This window comes from Diabrotica virgifera, chromosome 3, assembly GCF_917563875.1.
Source record: "Diabrotica virgifera virgifera chromosome 3, PGI_DIABVI_V3a".
Lineage (NCBI taxonomy): Eukaryota > Metazoa > Arthropoda > Insecta > Coleoptera > Chrysomelidae > Diabrotica > Diabrotica virgifera.
In genome coordinates this window covers 5,426,460-5,445,163 of record NC_065445.1, presented here as the reverse complement: position 1 = coordinate 5,445,163, position 18,704 = coordinate 5,426,460, and the positions used below count along the sequence as shown (strand labels likewise).

General features: G+C 32.7%; 2 protein-coding genes across 3 annotated transcripts in view; both read right to left on the bottom strand.

The window, feature by feature from the left end:
• The window catches only part of LOC114326609 (putative ammonium transporter 2), a 28,117-nt gene extending 25,582 nt beyond the window's left edge, over positions 1-2,535 (bottom strand). For both annotated transcript variants that reach the window (XM_050647773.1, XM_050647775.1), the window contains exon 1: positions 2,212-2,535. In XM_050647773.1, the coding sequence (XP_050503730.1) occupies positions 2,212-2,335 (124 nt within the window). In that variant the 5' untranslated portion in view covers positions 2,336-2,535. The remainder of the gene's footprint in view (positions 1-2,211) is intronic.
• Positions 2,536-9,079: 6,544 nt separating this feature from the next.
• Positions 9,080-18,639, bottom strand: LOC114326612 (cilia- and flagella-associated protein 73-like). Its single transcript, XM_028275033.2, has 5 exons — positions 18,288-18,639; positions 11,250-11,451; positions 11,025-11,198; positions 10,549-10,704; positions 9,080-10,243 (listed from the first exon to the last, which is right to left on the bottom strand). Exons 1-5 carry the CDS (start codon positions 18,539-18,541, stop codon positions 9,629-9,631), a joined length of 1,401 nt encoding a protein of 466 aa, XP_028130834.2. The 5' UTR covers positions 18,542-18,639; the 3' UTR covers positions 9,080-9,628.
• Between the last annotated feature and the right edge of the window lie 65 nt (positions 18,640-18,704).

The window sequence follows — 18,704 nt, the reverse complement described above, 5'->3', positions numbered from 1 at the left end:
TTGGGCGTTTGGCAGCAACCAAGGGAAAACTATTATTAGGCGTGGAAGAGATGTAGAATAGAGAGCCTTGAAAGAAATATGTGAAAGTAAAGCTGGTAAAGCTGTAGGGAGTAATAAGTTTTCTCCAGAATAGGGAACTTGCACATTGTTTTTTTATTAAATAATAATGTTCAGTTTTGTTTAAAAATGAGATTTCCAAAATTTCACGCTTGAAAAACTCATATCAGAAATACAAATTTAAAATCTTCTGTGTTTTAAAATAGTTCAGACGACCCGAGACGTCACATAGTTTTACTATATGGCTATGTTTATGATTATCTTTAGGTATTTTTTTCTTCTCCTTTAGTTTATTGGCCTCCACCTACTTCGGTATTTGGCCAGCTCATCGTCGCAGAATAAAGGAAAAATATTTATATTCTAATCACATTTATCGTATGTCATTGTAATAATATATACCACTTTGTTGAGATAGGAGTTTGATACAGTTTTTGAAGGAAAGGAAAGAATGTTTACTATGGAAAATAAAACCATTTTGTAAAAGTACAAGTTTTCTATGAATAGTTCAAAGTTCAAACGATCAAAACACTTGTAACGTGACATAACTGTATTTATATGTCTACTGACGTTTATAATCTCTAATTTAAAATTATATACAATTTTGTTTATTTTGTTGGTGCAGAATGTAAACATATAATCATATGACGTCACGACGCGTTTTGGGCTAGCTGCTTTAATTTGAATTTAGAATCGTTTTTAGGGGACAAACGGAACACAAAAATAACTTTTTTATTTTTGATACATGTTTTATAACATTATGTGATTTATAACATTTTTTCGAATTTAAAATTTTATGCAAGTTCCGTGTTCCTGAAGCTTATGGATGAACTAGCAATAAAATGAATAACAAATAATGGAATAATTTTCCAAAACTGGTTAAAGTCGACCTTCGTAACTATACCAAAAAAATTGAATGCAAAAATATACGAAGAGTACAGAATAATTAACCTGATGAGCCACTTACTTCAAACTTTTTTTAAAAGTGATACATAACAGAATATATAAAACATGGGAAGAAGAAGAACAAATGCCATGGACACAATTTGGATTCCGCGATACCAAGCACCAGAGCAAATGTATTGTATATGCTTATGTAGACGTATAGGGATGTCAACTGTGACACATATATTTCTATCATATATTAAAACCAAACTGCCAACAATAAAGTGGTTGACCAGTTGACAGAGGCAATCACCATAGACAAAGGATAGAGACAAGGATTCATTCTGTCCCCGGTATTATTTAACATTGTACTCTTGCCATATTTTCGAGCAAGCACTGGGAGAACTACAAAAAGGCGTAATATATGTATACATATATGTGTATATACACATCGACCTTCGTTTCACTTTATTTTTTGATTCAACTTATTTGAAAATTAATCGTGCCGCATGGGAAAAGTTAGAGTGGAAGAACATTATGCCAACGATGCAGGAGTTTGTGGAAAGAGCTTGGATAGTTTCCAAATAATAATGTCGCGCATATTAGATATAAGTAGAAGTAGAGAATATGGACTGGATCCTAATACGAAAACAAAACAAAGTCAATGGTATTAAATACACGGCTTTTAGTAAGCTGCTAAACTTAGCTTGCTGCCAACAAAAACAGCCAATGGAACCACTCTACTGAAATAAAACGGAAAAACAATGGAAAGCAAGAAAGGGAAAAAAGGGATAGCAAAATCGGCGTTCGTAAAGATAAAGTCACTTTTAGACTTTATATCATAGATGCTATTTATTTTCTGTTATTATATAGACACATCTTGGACACAAACTTTTTTAGGAAAGCTCGAAGCTTTCGAGATGTGGTTACAGATGCATTTTAAAAATTTTATAGGTGGATCGTGCGATTAATGCTGAGGTACTACATAGAGTGGGCAAGGAATGCAACGATTGTTAACATAATAAAAGAGCGCAAATTAGAATATCTTGGCCTTGATATGAGAAATCAAGAGAAATATGGCTCGTTACAACGCATTGTTCAGTGTATTTGGAAAGAGATGACCAGGGAGAAGAATATTTTGGCTTTAAAACCTCAGAAAGGTGTTATACGTATACAACCAGATGTATTCTATTCCGAAACAAAAGTCTATGATATTAAAAATGTGTAATAATGAAACTAATGTTAAAAGTAATACCAGATAAATCACCTTACCCGTCTGCATAGTAAATATCATAAAAGAGCTAGTAATGACCCAATTGGCATCTTCATAATCAATAGCATACAACCACGGAATTGTTTCATTCTTGATCCTAATTTCACTTGTATTCAGAGCCATAGTTAAAATATTGGAGATACTTTCCTTAGTAAAATCTTTTAAAAACTACACGTACAAGGTAGGTAGCATGTCGAAGATCGCGATTTTTGGACGTAAACAAGTAAATAATTGATAAACTACGATGACAATCAAAGATACTTAGAGATTGTTAGTTTAATTCTCTGTATTATGTATATTTTAGTTCAATGTAATGTGGAAATTGGGAATCATTAAGGATACCTTGATCTTGAAATATTTTTTTTATAATTGAGCTTTAATTTTAGTCCATTCTTTCACGGTTTTTGCTCTAAATTTTAAAGAACCGCTTGGATTGACATGAAATTTGGCATACGTATAGCTTACATGTCAAAGAAAAAAAGTGATATTGTGCCGATGTGTGCTTTTGCCCTGGGGGTGACTTTCACCCCCAAGAGGGGGTGAAAAAATATATGTCCAAAATAAGTCCGGAAATGGGTAAACTGACTAATTTTAAGTAACTTTTGTTCTATAGAGCTTTTTGGCCAAGTCAACACTTTTCGAGTTATTTGCGAGTGAATATGTTCATTTTTCAACAAAATAACCACATTTTTAGACGGTTTTTCGCAAATAACTCAGAAAGTAAGTATTTTGTCGAAAAAAATGTTCTTAGCAAAAATATAGCCTATAAAAAAGTAAAAATAATGGTGTACGCGTTAGGCCTCTGGATCTCGTAAAACCAGAGTTATAGCCAATGAAAATAGATTCATACTCAACAAATTTCAGACAGAATATTTCGACGTGAAATATCCAAAAAATTAAGCACTTTTTGGGGAAAACCTATTATAACTTTTTTAAAGTGTTTAAAAAAGCTTTATTTCTGTTTTTACAAACAGTTTCTAACATTAAATTTAAGCAAGTTACGCTTAAAATAAAGTTGGTCCCTTTTGTTTTTGCAAAAAAAAAATCGGAAAGACCACCCCCTAATTAGCAACTTAAATGAAATTAATCGTTACCGCTTCACAAATTATTTTACTTATGTTGTGTTTATATGATCTGTAAGTTTCATCAATTCAAAGTGCTTAGTTTTGAAAAAATTTGGCTTCAAAGTAAAATTTTTAAAAATTTAAATTTTGAAAAATATGCTTTTTTTCAAAATAACTTAAAAATTGTTAGAGATACCAAAAATCTCGAAAAACAAAAAAAGTCAGATTTGTTTTTTTGAATATTACGTATTTTTTTGTTTTTCTGTTAGACAAAAATTGATTAAGATTTGGTGTTTCTAAATTTGCATACATTCGTGATCAGTGACTCGTTCAACCCCTTTTAACTACAGCCCTTTCAATAATAAGAACTTTAAACCGATGAAACTTACAGATCGTATAAACAATATATACATGAGTCAAGAAACTTGTGAAGTCGTAACGATTAAGTTCATTTAAGATACTAATTAGGGGGTGATTTTCTCGATTTTTTTACCAAAACCAAAAGGGACTAACTTTATTTTGAGCGTAACTTGTTTAATTTTGATGATAGAAATTTTTTTTATAAAACAAAAATGAAGCTTTTTTAAAACACTTTAAATAATTTGTAATGAGTTTTCCCCGAAATGTACTTCATTTTTGGTTATTTCACGTTAAAGTATTCCATTTGGAATTTGACGAATATGAACCTATTTTTCATTAGCTATAACTCTGCTTCTACTAGGTGTAGAGACGTGATAACTACACCATTTTTTACAATTTTTTACAGGCTATATTTTTGCTAAGAATGTTTTTTCGACAAAATGCTTACTATTTGAGTTATTTGCGAAAAACCGTCTAAAAGCGTGGTTATTTTGTTGAAAAAATGAACATATTCACTGCCAAATAACTCGAAAAATATTGACTTAAAACTCTATAGAACAAAAGTTACTTAAAATTAGCCAGTTTATCCATTTCCTGACTTTCTTTAGACGAATATTTTTCACCCCCAATAGGGGGTGAAAACCACCCCCAGGGCAAAAGCACATATCGGCACAATATTGCTTTTTTTCTTTGACTTGTTAGCTATGTGTATGCCAAATTTCATGTCAATCCAAGCGGTTCTTTAAAATTTAGAGGTTTTGCAATATTTTACCGTTAAAGAACGGACTATTTTACTAATAATTGAAATAAAGTATTACTAAAAGTTTATTCTTCTTCTTTTTCTTTTATTTTTCACTTTTAGATCTTAAAAATTAAATTGTATCATAATATGGGTTGTTTGTGTCCTGTAATTTTGTGTGAAACATATAAAATACCGATTGCGAGAGAGGTCAGGTAAGGATGCGTCTTGTATCCAAGGCTTTTAAATGTATATTCACAGGAAAGAAAGAAAGTTATAAGGTTGAGCGGCGAAATAATGAATACCATAAGATTTACAAGCGATATGGTAATTATGGCATCTATGAATTCCTATACGCTGTGAGCTCGTACGTAGAGGGGATATTTACAAATTCGCGAGCGCCAGTAGTGACAAGTCTGTAAACCCTTACCGGAAATTTAACGTAAATGTCAAAGTGATTAATTTAAAATTAAAATTAAAAACATAAATTATAAAAAATATTAGTTGGTCAAAGCTGTGGTATATATTTTTACCTTAAATATACTTACGTTTTAAATACTGAATTAAGTTTTTTTAATGTTCTATTAATCTATTAATCTATTAATCTTAGCGCCATCTACACGATAATTGTGAAAGTATCCCAAGTAAGAAATTCATATTTTGTCAATAGAACGTCAAAAGGATTAGCAAAATCTTAAAAAAATCGATTACAATTTAATTACTTTTTTGCGTTGTAAATATTAAGCGATAACAATTAAATAAATTTAAAAATTACCGGTGAAAGTTGAATTAGTAGTCCGCTAGGAGCGACACCAGCGAAGCTCACAGCGTGTAAACCAATATATTACAGAAAATCTTTGGGTGCCTGAGGGTACGCCAAATGTCGAATTTTCAGCTGGTTTGGGAAAACCTGCTTAAGATACTGCTGTCCATATCTTGCAGTCATATCTCTAAAACTTGAACGAGAGAAGTATATCTGGTTGCATCCTGTGAAAGAAATTTCATAATAGTTGCTGCCTGTCCTCAAAGCTACACTACCAAGCGACTATTTATTTCTCAGTCCATCCATTTGCTCTAGTTGCAACTGCGATATAATTAAAAACGATAAGCTTAAAATGGAAAACGGAAACTCTAGAATGAGGATCCAGAGGAGGATTAGTAAAGGAAACAAGAGCAAAATTCTTTATATGATTATGTATAAATGACGTAATTTTAACACTAAGTAAAAAATTCAAAACTATAACAAATCTTAGCCTACGTAGCATACAGAAATATGTACAACCAATAATCTTTGTACCATTTCATTATTAAAAATACAAATTGTGGCATGTGAACTGTGTGTGTTTGTGTTTTATTGACACTGGTTTTAGCAACCAACTGGCCAGAGACATGTGAACTATCTATCCATAAATTACACTAAAGCCTAGAAACAGACGAGCCAGTCTGCAGCGCTACTCTGTGGCGCCACAAAGTGGCTTAGACAGACGATTTTGTAGTGCCAACGATGTTGTAGTGGACGCCACTTGCAGCGATGATCATCGCGATCGGCGACAGTGGTTGGCCACTGCCGCTCATCTGGAATGGCACGTTTAATTTATATAAGAATTTACGGCCAATCATCGGAAGCTACTTTGTGGCGCTACAGAGTAGCGCTGAAGATAGTCCAATCAACAGCCATTTTCTCGTGGAATTTTGAGAACCAAGGTCGATTTCCTTCAAAATTTGGATTTAGGTAGTAATTATAACCTTTGTCAAAAACTACCCTATGCCGAACTGCGCTTTTGCCCTGGGGATGAAAACAACCCCATCTAGGGGATAAAAATTTTTTAATCAAAATAACTATGGAAATCGATAGTGACCAATTCTCAGTAAATTTTGTTCTATAAAATTTTTTGCAAAATTAACACTTTCCTTCAAGTTATTTGCGATTGAAACTATGCATTTTTCATTGAAAAAATTCACGTTTTATAACCGTCTTTCATGAATAACTTTAAAAAAATTAATTTTATAGAAAAAATCGTTAAGAACAAAAATATAGCTATTAAAAAAAGAAAGAGATTCGCGTTTGAAAGACCTATGTAAACCCAATAACTACTGAGTTATTGCTCTTTAAAGATGATTATTTTCGAAGAACCTCGAAATGAAGAACTTTTAATCTAATTTAATTTAATTTAATTTTTTAATTTTAATTTAATTTAATTTAATTTTAATTTAATTTAAGAAAAATTTAAGAGACAGTTTTTAAAGTTCATTAAAAAACCTTTCAAATAAACTCTGATAAAAGTTTTTTGCATAAGAACTGACTGACTTATGACGAAAATAAAGTCGCCCTCTGCTTTTTTCTTTTTGAAATGTAAAAATTAAACCCTCGTCAATACAATCCTAATAGAAATGAATAGCTTTTCACTTGAAATTTACTTTATTTAGGTATAATTGATACGATCCATGTGATTTGACCCGTTTGGAATACTTAGTTTAGAAAAAATAATGGATTAAATCAAAAATTACATTTTTGAAATTAAAAAAAAAAGTGAATTTTTCTTAAATAAATCTAAAAGTATTCATAATATGAAAAAAGTTTTACATGTTAATTGTAGAATTTCTTTTACTGAATATTTTGATTTTTTTTTGTTTTTGTATCATGAATACTTTTAGGTTTATTTAAGAAAAATGCACTTTTTAAAAAATTATAATAATGTCATTCTCGATTTAATCAACTATTTTTTCCAAACTAAGCATTCCAAACCGGTCGAATTACATGGATCGTATCAATTATATTGAAATAAAGTTAATTTCAAGTAGAAAGCTATTTATGTTTATTAGGAATGTAACGACGAGGGTTTAATTTTTATATTTCAAAAAGAAAAAGGCAGAGAGCGACTTTATTTTCGTCATAAGTCAGCCAGTTCTTATGCAAAAGACTTTTGTCAGTGTTTATTTAAAATATTTTTTAATGAGCTTTAAAAGATGTTTCTTAAGATTTCCCAAAAAATTGCACCACATTCGAGTTATCTGAGATTGAAGGCTCTTCGAGGGTTCTTCCATTTCGAAGTTCTTCGAAAATAACCATTCTTTAAAGAGCAATAACTCGTTATTGGGTTAACCTAGTTCTTTCTGCCGCGAATCTCTTTGTTTTTTATTAGCCACAATTTTGTTTTTAATGATTTTTTCTATAAAATTAAATTTTTTAAAGTTATTCATGAAAAGCGGTTATAAAACGTAAGTTTTTTCAATGAAAAATGCATAGTTTCAATCGCAAATAACTTAGAAAGTCTCAATTTTGCAAAAGAATTTGATAGCATAAAATTTACTCAGAATTGGTCACTCTATCGGTTTCCATAGTTATTTTGATTAAAAAATGTTCATCCCCTAAATGGGGTTGTTTTCACCCCCAGGACAAAAGCGCAATTCGGCATAGGGTAGATTTTGAAGAAGAGTGCCAGCAGAGCTTAAACCCAAATTTTCATTAAAATTGTTGATTTTCAAATTTCCACGGTTTTACAGTTTTTTACCGCTGATGAGTGGTAGGGATGGGAAAAACCTACCGGTTTTAACCTGAAACCGGTTTTTTCACTTCGCAATAACCGGTTTTACCGGTTGTTTTTTTTTGTCCCGGTTATAACCGGTTTTTTCTTTTTAAAGTAAAAACCGGTTATTAGGTTTTTACGGTGATTAGGATTAGGTTAGGTATTATTTTGGATCCCAATCATAATTATTATTCTCAAGTAATTATTCCAAACAAAACCATAATTCAAATTTTATTTTATAAATTATATAAATATACAAACGTGTTAAAATAAATACATACATAATAAATTTTTTTTGATGGTAGTAAAATAAAAGATAAATTACATTATCCAATTTATTTTTAAATAAAATATTTATGTTGATATTATTTTTTTCTACGAGCGTGCAAAAATGTCTACTTTCGCGCACGCATTTTAGTTTAGAAAGTTTTAGTTTTCCGCACGCGGTTTTTACTTTTCCGCACGCGTGTTAATTTAGATATGTTAATATGGCCTTAAAGTAATTATAATACATGCAATAAACTAATATTTAGATATTATTTACTAATTTATTTCAAATATATCTTATTGTGTTCCTGTTTTAATGAAATTAACGCGACAATTCGATGAAATAAAATTATTTTGACATAATATTCGAAAGTCAAATCGGTAGACAATAACAGTCGTTTTGAATCATCGTCATAGAAACCAAGATCGTCGTCATGCTAACTAACTATATTGAAAGTTTGGTTTTGACAACCTTGTCAAAGTATTAATTTGTGTATGAATTTTCATATTAATTAAATTAATTGATTAAGATTTGGTAATTTTTTAAAGACTCTTAGAAAAAATATTGTTCCTAACTCTTGCAGAAAGTCTCTTTTCCGCACTCGACTGCTTGCCGAACTCCCGCTTCGCGTCGTTCGGCAAACTGCAGTCGCGTGCGGAAAAGAATGACTTTCTGCACTTGTTAGGAAAATAACTATTTTTAAATCCCATTTGAAAGAGTCTGGGAATTTTTTTATAAGTTGAAATGGTTGGGTTAAATTGTATATTATGTATATATTAATCTTACGCTATATTATATTTAATAATCGATAAATATATAATAATAATAAAATAATAAATAAATATAATAATTAATAGAATAAAATGGTTTAATTAGAAATTGTGTTTTATTTATATTGATATTGATGTTCTTTCGATAGTACTAATTTTGATCATATTGATATCGAGTATCGAGTCGAATAGAGTATCGCAAACTAAAGTGCATTGTAAATGTAACATTGTAACCTATTGGATTAAAAAAACCGAAAACCGGTTTTTCCAAAAACCGGTTTTTTAGGCCGGTTATAACCGCCAGTTTAAACCGTAAGCAAAAAAAACCGGTATAACCGAAAACCGGTGTTTTGTCAAAAACCGCCATCCCTAATGAGTGGTCTAAGAGTGGTTCGTATGTTTCTGGGCTAAATTAATCTTGCACCTATAAACTACAACCAAGGCTCTCGTTGCGCCAAAGCTTGCGACTCGACAGGTTAGTTTATAAGCAACATTCAAGCTGTGTGTGCGGTAGTATCGTTTAAAATATCGAAAAGGAAATCATTGTCTGCACTTGATTACATTGTTCACTGAACGGAATGTAGTAGAGATGTAGAAAACACGTTGCTTTGATAGGGCAACTCCATGTCGCCTGCTTATGTCCTACTACTGCAGCGTCGCAGTTGCGCAGCTTCGGTGGGATAAGGCTCTAAGATGAACGACTAGTTCGTCCCTTAAAACCACTACTAGCAGACAAACGCATCAACGACGTTGATCTGCTTTGATGTATTCCACTTTCTGCTTTCTTAATACCACCTTTGAATTTCATTGCAGCCAGTAACGTATGCGGAATCTGCAAAAAGCTAACTTTCTTCTCTTCTTCCTTCGGAGGGAGCTTCACAATTTTCGCATTTTCTTCTAGCTTTTTGTTCACTTTATGCACAACGTTGACAACTATACTATCGCTAGAAGAAGCTTCCTCACTGCGAGGTGATCCACTTTCATCCTGCATAGCTTTAGCCATTTTATTAACCAACCTAAACTTAAGCAGAGCTTTCTTTATTATCTCTAGTTGTTGGGCGTAGTTTCCTTTAAAGACCGGCTTCACGCCTTTTCTTCTGCATATATCTTGGTACACCTGCCAAACGGAGTCTTTGACTGCCTGGATTTCCATGACTTTTTCCATAGCTTCCAGTACGACTTTGTGATGGTATTGTTCCCAGTTGGCACACGTAAATTTGGCAGCTTCAAATCGCTTGTGGAGATCAGCTAGCGTGTTACTCAATCCTGCTATTTTAACGCACTTCACCATCACCATTTTGTCCTAGAAATATATAAAATTTAAATATTTTGACGTAGGAATTGGGTGACGACAAGTTAAAAAACAGGAGAAAATTTTACATGAGTTTATCTTCTTTTAGCCTTTTTACTACTTGTGACGCATTAAATGAAGACATACGCTAACAATGAGTCTAAAGAACACTACAGCAAAGACAAGCTTCAACGGAACAACTTCCAAGTGGATCAAAAAGAACTTTAAAAAAAGAGTACATTGAGCATAACGATGATGATACTGTTAGTGATAGTTCTGATACTGCGGATTAAACACTAAGGCTGTTCACAACTTACCACTGCATCCTTAGCTTCTTCTAGCTGCGATAGATGGCGTTCAAACAAATTAGACAAAATATATCTTGCTTCCAAAAGCGCATCAAACCTTTTGAAGAGATCCTCAATAGTGGAAAACTTTTTATGGTTTTTGTCAACGACTGCCAACAGATATTTCTAAAATAGTTTAATTTGAAAATTAGTGTAATCAATAGGTACATATTTTATGCAAGAATATAAAAGACATTCAAATTAAACAAATATGTATAATTTAAGAACACTAAACTTATAAAGTTATAATAAAAAACTGAAATGTTTGTTAGGAACATTATGGTAGAAAAAGGAAGCTTGAAGAGGAAGCAACATAAAGCTGTTAATAAGTGCTCTGTGACTAAAAAAGACAACATTAAATGAGAAAAATTAGCAACAAAGTAATTGACTTAATAGCCACTTCAATTATTACATAAGTATGTTCAAGCAAGAATATGTATAAATACCTCGAAATGAGAATGGTTTTTAATTCCATTATCGAGCAATTCCTTTAACTCTATGCATTGGTCGTATTCTTTTCTTAGTTCCTCAACCTGCTGTGTCTTTTCTTGAGCTAGTGCTCCCATTGTCGTGATTTTTTCCGTTGATCTTTCCCTCTTTTCTTTGTTCTCGATCATAAACTGAAAAAAAAACAGATGTAAAGTACAAAAAAAGTAAAAATGCATTATTACCTTATCAAATCCTATAAATGAGTCCCTTAAACTTTCTTCTTTGTTTTTTAGCTCTTTCCACATATTGTCCAAAACTTTTCGCCTCTCAATCTCCTCCTCTCTTAACTGCTTCAGATCATCATCAATCTGATACAATCTTCTTTGGGCTAAACTATGACTTGTTAATACATTCCTCTTGGCAAGATTTTCAAGATCAATTTTCCTTCCAAATACATAAAAAAAATTAAAAAATTTAGCAACATATCCAATGCTATGTAAAAGGTATAATATTGAAAATTGTAGAAAACATTGTAGATAAATTTGTCTATCAAGAAATATCTTTTTACATATATTTATATCCATCGCATCATAGGCAGTGAAGAAGCTGATGATCTGATGCTGAAGAATTGGACCATGAGGAAGTATAGTCCGTCTAGAAAGTATTCGGAAAAAAGAAAGCAGAATTATAATTATACGGTATATATTTCTATCACTTGATATATAAAATTTCAACAAATAATTCATCTCATTTACTTATACAACCTCCATTTAAATCTAAACACTTAACTAAACGTCCAGGTACACCCGAAACTAGGTCAAGGCCATAATTTTCGGTAATGGTGTTCCAGGCCTGTAAAACTGACCGAATCAAACCTTCTTTATCTCGTGGCGCTACTCGTTCCACTTCAATCTTCATCAGTCCCCATATGTTTTCAATGGGGCTAAGATCTGGAGATACTGCTGGCGGCGGAATTGTTGCCAATTCGTATGCCAAGTATGGCATCTTGCATAATCTTGCTGAAAACGCCACCCCTCTGGATATAAAACATGAGTCGTTTCAAGAAGAAAACCATTTAGGATGTCACAATATTTCGCACTATCAACAGTACCATTAACTATACAGAGAGGTGTAGCACCACGCTGAGATATTGCTCCCCAAACCATTATTTTAGTGGGAAATTTGGAAATTTGAACGGTAACATTTTCTCTTGATTGGACTTTTAGATGATTTGCACCAAGCTGGAAACAACTTTCATCATATATAAAGACGTTATTAAAATTATCTTCTCGAAAACGTTGACAAAAATCTATTCTTCGTTGCCTTTGCAAAGGTGTTATTGTAGGGATTTATTTGGATTCCTTGATAATAATATGTAGCCTTGCTTTTCAGTGACATGCGGACAGTTTCTGGGCACACTTTTATTTCGTCGTTGATTTCCAAATCTGTTAACTAATTTTCGAAACCCTAGGCGCAGATTTTGTCGTCCTAAAGCCACTAAAGCATTTAAATTGTTTCTGGTTAAACCGAAACTGGTATATGTCTCATATCTATGCCATTTTTTATCCTCTTTATTGTCTCATACACTGCACTTTTTTCGAGTTCAGTCAATTGCACTAATTTTTTAACGTTTCGGACACCCTTTCTGTACAAATATCCCACCACTTTTCTTTTTTCTACTTGCGACATTATTTCACAAATCTTAAGTCTGTTTACAAACAACAATATTTGACAGATGGTGTTGTCATGCGATTTTGTCCATAACCTACTATCGGCACAACCTACTTGATGCATTATTTTTGTCTTAAAATGTTACAAAAAGGAAATCTATTAAAATTAGGGAAAATATAAAATTCCAGATACTTTCTAGACGAACTATAAATCTGGAAGGAAGTGACTCTGTATAAGATGTTTCTTATAGGGATTGTTTCTTATAGGGATTTCTTATAGGGATGAAAACGATACTCCAGAGAGCAATAGATTATCATACATTGAAAAGAATGAGGTAACACACTGAAGAAAACGCTTATCAGTTCCTAACATTATGGGAATCAGAGCCATAACATTATAAACATCCTTTCTACACCCAAACGAATTACCAGGCCTTTGCAAGGGATTAGAGAAATCTGGAAATACTTTATCGATGAAGGTATAATTAATTTGTTCAATGTACACATCAATATACCGATTCGAATCAACACAGTCCGACAAGGATATATAATGTCACCACTTATATTTAATTTATATTCAGAGGCAATTTCCAAGAAGCCCTAGAACTAGCCCAGTAAGTGAACGGGAAATTCGGCGATACCGTGTAATTTTCAGGGGCAACTCCGAATTGCATGAAAATTTGGATTTAGGTTCTACTTACTATCCACTTCAAAGTTGAAATTGTGCCGTTGGTTGCTTTTACTTGGGGGGTGACAGTCACCATTTCTCGGGGGTGAAAAACATACGTTCAAGATAAGACCGGAAATTGATAAATTGACTGATTTTAAGCAACTTTTGTTCTATAGAGTTTTTTACGTAAATCAATACTTTTCGAGTTATTTGCCATTGAAAATGTTGATTTTTCGACAAAAAAACTACGTTTTTGGACGGGTTTTCATAAATAACTCAAAAAGTAAATATTTAATAGAAAAAAATATTTTTAGCAAAAGTGTAGCTTATAAAAAACCCAAAAAATGGTGTATCAGTAAAGTCTATCAATCAAATAAAAACAAAGTTGCAGCTCATGAAAAATACGTTCTTATTCGTCTAATTCCAAATCGAATATTTCAAGGTGAAATCTTCGAAAAATTAAGCACTTTTCGGGAAAAACCCATTTAAACTTTTTCAAAGTGTTTATGAAAAGCTTTGTTTTAATTGTTAACAAAAGTTTTAGCATTAAAAATAAGCGAGTTACGCTCAAAATAAAATTGACCCTCTTTTTTTTTGTAAAAAATCATGAAAATCTCACCGTGTTTAGCTCCCCAAATTAAATGAATCGCTATCGCTTTACAAACAATTTACTTACCTATCTATTTTTTATATGATCTGTGAGGCTCGCCGGTTTAAAGTGTTTATTTTTGAAATGGTTATAATTGAGAAAGCTGAATGGGTCACTAATCACGAGTGTACGCAAATTTTGAACAGCGATATCTTAACCAATTTTTGTCTTACGGAAAACAAAATGAAACTAGCATATTTATAATAGCAAAACCTACATTTTTTACCCTTTAAGGTTTTTCTTATCACTAATACTTTTTAAGTTATTTTGAAAAAATGAAATTTTTCAAAAATTTTTAGAAAATTTTTTTTATTATAAAACCAAATATTTTTAAAAATAAGCACTTTAAACCAATCAAACTTACAGATCATATAAACAATACACATACAGTTAAAATAGATGGTAAAGCCAAACGATTAATTTCATTTAGGGTGTTAAATAGGTTTTTTTTAGGTTTTCACGATTTTTTTACCAAAAAAAGGGGCCAACTTTATTTTCAGTGTACCTCGTTTATTTTTGATGCTGTATACTTTTGTAAAAAACAAATAATAATCTTTTTTCGATACTTTAAAAATGTTAATAAGGTTTTCCCGAAAAACGCTTCTTTCTTCGGTGATTTCGCGTTGAATTATTCGATTTGAAATTAGACGAATAAGAACGTATTTTTCATGAGCTACAACTTTGCTTCTACTCAATTTGTAGACTACTTGTACACCATTTTTTTCGTTTTTTTATAGGCTACACTTTTGCTCTAAATTTTTTTTTCGATAGAATATTTACTTTTTGAGTTATTTGGGAAAAACGGTCTGAAAACGTAGTTTTTTTGTCGAAAAATCAACATTTTAAATCGCGAATATCTCGAAAAGTATTGACTTACGTAAAAAACTTTATAGAACAAAAGGTGCTTAAAATAAGTCAATTTATCCATTTCCGGCCTTATTTTAAACACGCGTTTTTCACCCCCCGAGAAGGGGTAAATGTCACCCCCCAAGTAAAAGAAACCAACGGCACAAATTCAACTTTGAAGTGGAGGGTAAGTAGAATCTAAATCCAAATTTTCATGCAATTCGGAGTTGCCCCTGTAAATTACACTCCAAAACGGTCATTTATTGGGCTAAAGCAGGAATCCTGTTAAACGGCGAACTATTAAAAAATTTTAGATATGTTGATAATACCGTTATCATTGCCGATACTGCACAAGGGTTACTACTTTTAATGAACAAAGTAGAAGAGGTTAGTAGCAAATATGGACTAAAAATTAACATTTCTAAAACTAAAGTCATGATAATCAGCAAAGAACGGAACTCTAACGGAAGCAACAACGGAGAGACGGGAAGCGTTCGAAATGTGGACATATAGAAGAATTATTAAGATATCATGGATGGACATAATATCAAATGCCAAAATACTTAAAAAAGAGACGGAAATAATGTGCACTGTGAAAAGAAGAAAATTAGAATATTTCGGCCACATCACAAGAAATGAAACAAAATATATTTAACCTGGTAACATGCATTTTGCAGCGAATGGAGAATGGTAAAAGAGGCGTCGGAAAAAGAAGAATATCTTGACTCAGTAACTTGAGAACCTGGTTTGCGACATCCACTACAGGGCTTTTCAAGGCAGCAGCTAATAAGATTATCATTGCCAGAACGATTGCCAACATTCGTAACGGATAGGCACTACACTAGAAGAAGAAGAAGATTCAACACAATTTTTCCTGACCTCGAGCTGCTGCACCTTTAAATACGATGTTAAGATTCCTGCTCTACTGTGGCTACTGTACTTGGTCGGAGTTTATCCCGCAAACCATCTGAACATTGATGTGGAAACAAGATATGTGGAAAATCGATGGTTCAGGTGAACAGGGGAGAATACATGGAGCCTGACATGGATAACATTTGGCAACCTATATATACTATTTGGCCATATTCCAAGCTTAGCCATAGTCTCAAGAGCCAAAGATTTCTAGCCAATGTGTTTTGCTCGTACAAACTTATAGAGCAAAGACTTTAACACTGACGTAAAAATCCGCAAAAAACTCAGAATTTCTCGAGACTACATACATATCAATCAGGAGCAAGGACACACCAGGCGGCGGCGGCGCGCGTCCAGTCGACGTCGAGGCAGCTTAAAACACATGAGCGGTGTAACAGCGGCAGCTATGCTACGATTTTAAGTATTTGTATTTCGTTGTTGCCAAAAGTCGCATGTTGGCTGCTGTACGATACGATGTCTGAAAGTTATGACAATTGTCTTTTGTAATAAATGTAAGTTTATTTTATCTTAGATTAAAGAAAAAAGAAACGCCGATATTGGATGCCTCCCATCATAAAGGAACGAAAGTATAAGGGATATTTTACACATTATATAACGAAATTAATGTAATAAATTCCCAGAGAAGTTTTTTAATTTTACAAGAATGTCTAAAGAATCTTTTCAGGAGTTATTAGTAAGTACTAAAGAGCCATGTTCAAGAAATAACACCGTTATGAGGGAAAGCATATCACCTAAGAAAAACTATTTATAACGCTAAGAGGCTGCACATTCTATGGTACGCGACTGAGCAAATACAGGTGTTCAATTGATGCCCCTCTGTTATACCCCATTAATTGGGAAATAGTGATGTTTCACAAATTAATATTAACAAAAAAATTATTCAAATTAAAGTCAAAAGTACGTATCGAGAAAGACCAAAACCAGAATATACAAAACCGTAATAAGACCAACAGTCACCTATGGATGTGAGACATTGGTGCTAATGCTAAATAAAACAGCAGAAGAAATGATAGAGAGTTGAGAACGGAACTTACTGAGAGCTATTTTCAGCGGAAAGAATACAGATATCAGAAGACGGCTGGCATAGAAACACCAATCAAGAATTAAGGATGCTTTACAAGGAACCAAGTATAACAAGATACACAAAGTCATAAAGAATCAGGTGGGCAGGTCATGTCGAGGGGATGGATAAGGAAATAATGCCAAAGATAGTACTGCTAAGAAGACCAGTTGGGACTAGGAGACGAGGTAGACCAAGAAAAAGACTGCAAAAAAGTTTCAGGAACATATATAGTATCGATGGAAATTACACACTGGAAAGAGAAGGCGAAAAATAGGATATAGTGGAGAACCATAGTTCAGCAATTTTTACATAGACATGAAAAATAAAATTATATTTATATAAGCTATTAGTATAAACTGTATTATGTAAAATTGTAAATACAAGGCCTGTAGAGCATAATGAATAAAATAATAAAATTTATTTTTAGAGAGTAAATGATTTTATTTTTATTAAAGTCAATCCTTCTGACAAATAACTCAAGTCAAGTCAAACTGGTCAATGGTTACAGATTTGAAAATTCTGTTTGACTGTTTGTGAAATTAGTTTCAAAGAGTTTGAAAAATAATTTATTTAGTAGATTACTTTTTTTAGATACAAATGTACCTAATTAAGTTGCCCTTTAAGCTATAAGACTAAAAAATTAAAAATACAATGAGTCCCATATAAAAATAATTTGATATGGGAGTAAAAAATTCAAGTCAAAATATAGTTCAAGTCTGTAATTTCCATTATTAAAGAAGATTTGGCAACACTCACAAAAAAATTCGCTAGAAAACTGCTCAAACGTCTGTGTTGTACCACGATACACGCATTTATGATGTAAGGTCGAAGTCGTAAAACCGATTGGCGTCATATGGGTTCTAGCATGGGTCGCGGGAACGTCGATGAAACGAAAATTTTAAGAGCATCTGGTGTGTGTCACTGCATCAAAGTATAGTAAGGGATGCGTCGCTTTCGACATCTCAGCGGGGGTTCAGTCGACGTACGCCGCCCCGGCTGTGTTAGCGCTATTTGCAATATAACTACGAAAGATATATAGATACGAAAGGTATTTGAAAGATAACTACGCTTAAGTGGAACTGGACAGGGGAAGTTAACAGAACACTAGATGGACAGTAGAAAAGACGAACTATGGAACAGAGACCCAGAAACTATAAAAGAAGTCGAGGATGACAATTGACTATATGGATCAACGACATAACAAGAGTAGCGGAAAGCTAGTTACAAGCGGTCCAGTGTAGAGAACTAATACTTTAAATAACTAAGGGAGGTCTATGTCCAGTAGTAAACGCGATTGACTTATTGATCATGATGATGGTGATGAGACGATATGCGGATCCTCATTACAAACACTTAATTGATCCATAATTAATGTGATTGAATCGACAAATTTAATTCCTTTATTATAAAAAAATATAAAATTATAATTCACGAAAAGTAGGTACTTACTTCTGACGCTTTTTTGTTCGCTTCTTGGACATCAGATAATCAGTACACCCTGTATAAGGCGCTACTTTATTGGACAGCAGACGTAAACTCTTGCGATTCTCATTTTGTTGCTTAAATATTTTTCTATAATCTTCTTTCGGGTATTTCAGCTCAAGTTTAGAGGACTGAAACGGACTGTGTTCTAGATTTTCTGGACTGGAGCTAGCAATAATTGCTTCTGTCTCATATTCGCACAACTTACTCTCCGATTGCATTATTATTTCCAACGAAGAACTAAACGAGAATACTTGTTGTAAGTTCTTTTATGGGACTGATGACACTAGCACACGTATCAACAACGTTTGTTGTCTTGGAGACTGAAATATGCGGAAATACATTGACCTCCCTCTTTATGAGCTAATCAAGATTTCAGATATT